General features: G+C 41.1%; 1 protein-coding gene across 5 annotated transcripts; it reads right to left on the minus strand.

Moving 5' to 3' along the window:
* Nucleotides 1–2,354: 2,354 nt before the first annotated feature.
* Nucleotides 2,355–7,177, minus strand: LOC133922546 (probable protein phosphatase 2C 11). 5 transcript variants are annotated; one of them, XM_062367918.1, is made up of 13 exons: nt 7,022–7,177; nt 5,772–5,831; nt 5,564–5,689; nt 5,003–5,066; nt 4,751–4,859; nt 4,494–4,641; nt 4,007–4,132; nt 3,798–3,921; nt 3,645–3,721; nt 3,470–3,522; nt 3,272–3,326; nt 2,989–3,170; nt 2,355–2,895 (listed from the first exon to the last, which is right to left on the minus strand). In XM_062367918.1, exons 3-13 carry the CDS (start codon nt 5,678–5,680, stop codon nt 2,871–2,873), a joined length of 1,080 nt encoding a protein of 359 aa, XP_062223902.1. In that variant the 5' UTR covers nt 5,681–5,689; nt 5,772–5,831; nt 7,022–7,177; the 3' UTR covers nt 2,355–2,870. The 5 variants fall into 5 exon arrangements, with proteins under 5 accessions (XP_062223902.1, XP_062223897.1, XP_062223898.1 ...); XM_062367913.1 differs by having other exon boundaries at nt 2,989–3,212; XM_062367914.1 differs by having other exon boundaries at nt 2,989–3,212; nt 5,772–5,871; nt 7,022–7,170.
* Between the last annotated feature and the right edge of the window lie 305 nt (nt 7,178–7,482).

Raw genomic sequence — 7,482 nt, forward strand, 5'->3', positions numbered from 1 at the left:
ATCGATGACACTATATGCTATATGTAGCTACTGCAACAGTGGAGTGGTTGAAAAGGAGGCAAGAATCGATTGCATCGATGCGTAGGATTGCGGAGCAATCAAGCTGTTGGCATCACCTCATGCGCGTCCGATCGATTCGTGTGGCTTTTGCCGCTCTCGTCGACACGTTGTCGATCTAGTCGTCCTCTCTCTCTCTCTCTCTGCCGAGCAGACGCAGCAAAAAAGTAGGAGGCGTTCCTCGTCGGTTACTGTCATGTACATGGATAGCTGGGCCGAGGGGCCACTGGGCTTCGAGGACCGGAGCTATCGGGCTGGCTCTGGGCCAAGGCAACTTACGGTGGGGGAATGAAACACTACAAGTGCAGAGCCGCTAGCAACACGAATTCTTTTTATTTATATATATATATTCTTTAATATTTGCAAGAATACATGTCTATTAGAAAATTGCAGAAATAGTATACCGTTATCCGTCCATCAGACAACATTAAGTTATCACCTGATAAACGAGCGATACATTGTGAGTCCTATCTATCAAGTAATAAAAAAATCGATAGACATACGGGATCTACAAGATCTCACATGCTAAACGGATGAGATCTTACGTCATTAGGTTCACTGATCGAGTGAGTACTTTTCACGTGCAATGTTCACCTAGCTATGTCTGGTGTATGTACATTTGTGTGTTTTTATATTTTTCATTTAAATCTTCATTTTATTCGGGAGTATATGAGTGGTTTAAAAATTCTAAATATTTTTATGAGCAAACTAGAGCTCACCAGCAACCCATTTTAATTAGTTTTGATCAAAAATCCTAAACCAATATTTAATTAAAATTCTCCAAAGCAACTACTTTTATAACTTATAGAAATTTTCAATGCTTGAATAAATTTCCAAAAATCAGGGAAAATTTATTAATATTCTTATCATATGATGTACTAATTTATAAAAATATTTTCAAACTTAGGTTATTTTGTGAAAAAATAAGTTATTTTATAATGCTCCATTTATTTGCATTTTTATCATTTCAAGTGATATATTTTTTAATTCTATTTGAATTCAAAAAAATTCAAGATGCACTACTTGAATTTGTTTGAATTTAAATTGAATTAAAAAGAGAATATCAAATTAAATTAAAAAGAGAATATCACATGAAAATTAATTTTGATTTACAGTCTTGCGAAATCCCCACCGACGCCCCGGCCGCGAGCTCCTCCGACGTCCACGCCACGGCCGGCCACTCGCTACCGTTCGTCCTCGTTGTCTTGGGCTCCCTGTTATTCTTCCTCGCCGCCCTCGTCGGTATCGCCTTGGCCGCCTTCTTCGTGGCCACCCTCCTCAGGGCGTCGCCTTGGCCGCCGCCTTCGTCACAGACCTCTACGCGGCGACTAGGCGTACCCGAGAGAAGGCCAGTCGTGTGTATCCCCTCGACCAGGACGCCGTCGCGGCCGCCGGCCCGTGATGACGACGGCGACAACTAATTAAGGACGCGGCCATGGCTTAGTGCAGCTCCCCGCCGGCCGGGAGGGCAATCAAGCCAAGTATATTACTACATGTCTAACTTAACTAGGAGGCTAGGACTCGTATTGTGCAGACGTGTGCTCGTCGTGCTCTCGCCTCACTGTCTCGATCGTAGCGTGCTTTGTGCGCGCTTGATACCACAGAGCTTCTTCTGATATCCTTACTGATCTCAGCGTTTGGTTTACAGTCTTGCGAAATTCGTATTAGCGTCCCTGAATTGATTGCATTATACTCTCTCCGTTTAAAAATATACGACGTATTTTGTTTCAAAAAGTTAAACTTAATAAATTTTAACTGATAATTAATTAAATAATATACATGTTTAGTGTATAAAATTTATTTCAATAGATTTGTATTTCAAAATACTTTTAATATGATGTTGATTTTATAACTATTAATAACGTATTATAAAATAAACTAATGATCAAAAAATATTTTTTAAAATAAAATATGCCTTACGTTATGAATGCTTGGCTTCAATTATCAAGTGGTAGTACAATGCGTGCGTTCTCTCTCTACGGCCATGGCCACACAATCAGAACCAGTGGTCTCGGAGAGTGATCGGACAGAGATCCCCTGCAGTTTACACTGGCACTGCACAATAACGACTGCAGCAAGTCTCAGCCGTCCATCTGCAGATCGAACGGCAGCGGTTAGATGTCACGGTAGATGCTAACCAGTAAATTTGCTGGTACAATCATGCATCTCAGCCATCAAAACTTGATCTGACCGTGCTTACTCCAGCTGCTGAAGCTGCAATTTGAGTAACAACTGCATGTGATCCTTTTCCCATCGCCTCCAGCTTCATACACCAGTACCAACAACAATCACGCGCATACAGAGAAAACGGCCAAAGCAGCAACTGAATTCTCAACACAAGAGCACACTCACTTCACAGTTGAAACTGACCGTCACCGAAACGCGATAAGGTCACGGCCATGACCGGGGCATCCTGACCGTGAAGTTCCAATCCAACAAACAGCACACAAACCCGATTCAAACTTGACGCATCATACCATGTAATCAGAAAGAAGGCACAACCTAGTGAGGCATGGAACCATACTTGTTTACAGCACCACGAATGTTTCTACACCACAGAATACACCGGCTTCAGTGCACTTTGGAGGGGCGGCCTTGACCGAAACCGCAACCGGAATGCTCGAATTTCGCACGACAACGAATGAAGGATGGCACACAGGTGTGATGGGGGGATCCACCATTGCAGCAGCCAATGCCATTATCTGAGGTTCTCAGGCAGGATGTGCACAGCATGTCAGACAGTTGACATACGTACAGTGACATGTCTTCGCTTTCCCAGCTTCAGAAAGCAAACGTATGCATCCTTGCGAGCGTCAAGAACCGTTCTCCTCGGCAACACTGGTCCCAAAGTGCATTCGGATCATTGTGTGACAAAGATACAAGAAAGATTGGAGGCGAAAGGGGGCAAACATGGCATGAAGATTTACTCACCGGATCTCGGACGCATCTGTGCTGCTGGCAGATTGCTCCGCCACTTCGACCTTTTTGTTCCGATCGACCGCCTTTCTGAATTGCACCAAGATCATGGTCATGTTATCACATCCTTCACCGATTGTTGATGGAGCCAGGCATCTGTCAAGCACTCTTTCGCACACTGCAGATAGGCTGCTCTCCTGCAATTGTTTGCCCCAGGCATTGTTTGTCACTCCCTGGCACTATAATCTTGCCAAAAAATTTGTACAGCGGCCAATTTGGAAAATAACTTGGCACTCACCGTGTTTATATGCTCATGGATGAAATCCACCAACTGTTGGCTTGACATGCAGTCCCTGTTCATTAAACAAAGTTGTTAACTCTGTGCGAGGCACTTGATAATTGAAGCCAAGCATTCATGTTCTAGGAACTCCAGCATACTTTAGCTGCACGTGAAACAGTAAGCATAACTACAGCAAGTGCAGTGAAATAGCCTTACCAAATGCCATCACATGCTACAACAAGAAAGTCGTCATCACCACAAAGCTCCACCTGACAAAGAACAAGATCGCATGAACTTCCGAGGAAAAGGAAATATAGTGGCTTAACAGGTCCATAGTGGATAATGTCTCTCTGTAGAATTTCAAAGGTGGAACCAGATTTAGAGAGCTTACAACGTTAATGTCGGGATTTGCTGTCACAATTTGCTTCTCAGAAGGCAAGAATTTGTTCTGTTTAAATTCCATATCTCCTACAAAGAGGTACTCACGTACTTAAGGCACGATACAAGGTGCACTATATTAACAAAGAAGCAAGAAAATGCTCACCAATTGCTCTTGTCAAGTTTAAACTTCCATTTACTCGTCCCATATGGATGAAACCCCCTGCTTTTAGTATTCTTTCTCTCTCAGCTGCAAGCTCCGGTTTGTGGTCCCTTGATAGATTGTATGCCTATCATAGACATGACACAAAAAATATACCCAGGCTTTCAACGATATCTTCTTTATGAACTAATGGAAGAGCAAGAATAGCATACCTGCCCACCCCTTGAAATAACACACCGGGAATCACCAGCATTTGCCACAACAAGTTGGTTATTTCTTATTAGTGCTACACATGCTGTACTCCCACATGTCGGCCCAGCAAAATCAGAGTGAGGTCCCTGATAAAATATTATCTAGGTGAGACATTCCATGAATTTTATACCATAACTCAAACAATCGTGAAGAACATATGCAACACATGGACTTCAGAACATCAGAAAACTGAATTTCGTACTTCATAAATAACGCATAGTACATCATTATTGACAACACAGCCTTCATGTCTGTCTGGCAGTACTTTCTTTACACAGGTTTCATTTTCCAACATAAAGTTCAGCTGTTATTGCAATTCACAATTGACACAGCTTACAAATATTTAAGAATCTGAAACGTATAAAATCTATATTTTAATGAGAAGTGAAAATAGCTGTACATCTATTTTAGAAAAGTGAAAATGGTTGTGGCCAGTTGCAGAAATACCTCCTCAAAAGCCCAATCATCTTGTTGATTATCACCACCCCTTGGAGACCAAATCAACCCTTCTATCATACCACTAAACTTGTTTATCTTATCCCCAAGTGCAGATAGTTCTCGCCAACCTCTCTGTCCTCGCATCATTTCATCCATTCTGAAATATTACAACCACAAATCAGATATTATCATATTCATGCTAACAGTAATGTTAATAAATGTTGAAGCTTTACATCATTTCATGTGGAATCTGGTTTGCCATGTACCTGAAGAAAGATCTGTGGACAGCAGTGCCTAAGTCCCCAGTTGAATAGGCTTCACTTTTGAGAACTTGACTGTGCAGATATTTCGCACAGAATTTGGCAACCACTCTTCCTGAATAAAGCAACCCATATGAGGTTGTGCAATGTTAAAGAGATACTACTGGTCACTACAAATACCTGGCATGGCCGCATCCCTCGTGAGTAGTCTAGTACAATGGGGAACATGAAAAGACTGATCTTTGCGAGTATGCTTACCTCCATGACCATCAAAAACACCAAAGAATGCCGTCTCACTATCAAGATCTAGCAATGCTGAGTGCTGCAGGGTTGCACAGAAAGTTAAACATTGTATCAAGGAACAATTTCAGAAATGGAATGATCTATGAAAATGCTAAGACCATAGCTTTGAAAAATTACCAACTATGCATGTAGTGTGACACTGAACTAATTAAAATAACTGTTAAAGCACTAAATGAAATCAAAGGAATATCAATCCACTATTGATAAAAGAGAGGCTATGCCTCCAGTTCATGACAATGATGGATCCACAGTTTCCAGAAAGCATACTTCAACTAACAACTGAGGACATTGGAATTGGTGCTTTGATGCTCTCTTTCCAGGGGTGAAACTGAACACATGCCCACATTAACTATAGCCCATAAAAAGTCACTCATTCTCACTCTAAAAGGTGATATTCTAAAATGTTTGTCCTACCAGCCTCTGTGATACCAGACATTATTTTCGAGGATGAAACTACATCCATCATGCAAACAAAATGCCAAAAGATGATAATAGCCTAGGATTACAAAAACTCACGGCATCTTCCATGGTTGCTCGCCATCCTTGCATAGATGAAAGACCAAATTTAAGTCTCTCATTTTCCCCGTTTTCAGATAGCTTCTCGGTTTTTGGAGTACTGAGGTAAACTCCCATCCTTGCAAGCTGCAGATTAAAAAATATATATTGTAAGGAAAGAAATATATAGTCATTAACAAAAAGTAGATATAACAGAACAATGACATACCAGAAATTAATCAGGTCAGGTCAAGAACTTGACAAGTTACACCAGTATATCCACGAACTCCTGCATCAACGAAAATTCAATTGAAGTTCCTCGGTAAGTTCTGACAACAAAGTTCCAGCAAACATCAACATGACAAGAGCTATCATCAACAATTAAACCAAAAGATAGCTCATGCAATAAACCCCAAAAGGGATTTGAACAACATAGAAAGGTGAATCACCACAATAAACCAAACAACAAAGAATGCAACCACCCAAATACCACATTAACATAAGAGATATGCATACTAGAAACTACGAAGAACTAATGCAGATGTAACATGGTAAAGATAGCTGAAACAAGAACTTAACAAAATTAGCGAAGTCCCATTACTTCCACATAGGATATTGTCTCCCACCTCTATAATTAGCAAAATTCAGTCCCTTCATATAGGAAAACCAATCATTGGACAATACTTCAGCAATCACAAAACACAACTGCAAAACCCAGGTGTACCTGCAAAGGAACAGAACAAGCCTAACCGCAAGCAACCATATAAACTAGGACACCTCGGCCAACCACCGTTCATAGTTTTCGGTATGAATAACATGACGAATTGCTTAATCTGATGCAAAAATTAAAAAAGCAAAAGCATCCTCAGTAATTAATTTTAAAATACATCCTACAAACAAAACGATGGGCGATGCTAACACCATAGCCGTTTTTCCTTAAAAGCCGAGTAGGTGTGAGCTCACCACCCGGCGGTTCCGCGGGTACTGCTAAACAATATAAGTTTCTTTTTGATAAATATAGCTCATGATCGGTTGTTTGGTGAGATTCAGACAAATTTTAGTACTACAAAAACAAGAAATTGGTATATTACGACTAGGTAAACCATAACATATGCTTCATATCCCCAACACTTCCAATTCTTAAATTAAGAAACAAACTCAACCGATTGGCTCCTCCATGAACCGCAAGATCGACTGAGACAACGCTAACGCACATCACAGAATCCAACCTTGAAAAGAAATCCAAAGACAACAGCCACTGGGCATTGCGAAACCGTAAAAAGGGAAGCTTTCGCCAACAACTGGGTGAAATTTTTTGAGGCCGTTTGGAATGGAGTATTTTTCCATCGAAATTCCGAATGATTGGCATTCCCTCTGTTTTGCTCAACAACGAAACAACCGCACCTAAAAGAGAAATTCATGTACTTTCGGAGCAAATGGGGGAAAAGAGTTTCGGAGCAAATGGAGAAATTCATGTACTTTCGAATTCCTGACCGCCGCCGCTCGCTGCAAGATCCCGTCGCTGCCGGTCGATCTTTGGTCGCCGGTGCCACTGGACCCGCAGAACGAATTGAGAAGGATGAGCTAAAGAGAAAGGAGAGAACGATGAGATTGAGTCGAGGCCGGGAGTGATGGGAGGAGGGATGAGATGTAGTAGTCAAACCTCTACTGACTTGTGGGTCCACCAGTGTGGTGGCCCACCTGGTCAGCGGCTACGAGAGCTCAGGCCAAGATTCCGTACGGACAAATTGAAAAGGTGGACACTTTAATTATGATATTATTTATGTTAATGAAATATAGGATTATTTGAGTTAATGATTGTGGGCTTGGTGCCCAAATCAGGTTTTTTAGAGACAAATTAATAATTTCTCACTGAAAATATTAATATTTTAATTATGATACCATTTGTGTTAATGAAATGTGGGAACATCTAAATCAAT

The sequence above is a fragment of the Phragmites australis genome, chromosome 6 (genome assembly GCF_958298935.1).
Source record: "Phragmites australis chromosome 6, lpPhrAust1.1, whole genome shotgun sequence".
NCBI lineage: Eukaryota > Viridiplantae > Streptophyta > Magnoliopsida > Poales > Poaceae > Phragmites > Phragmites australis.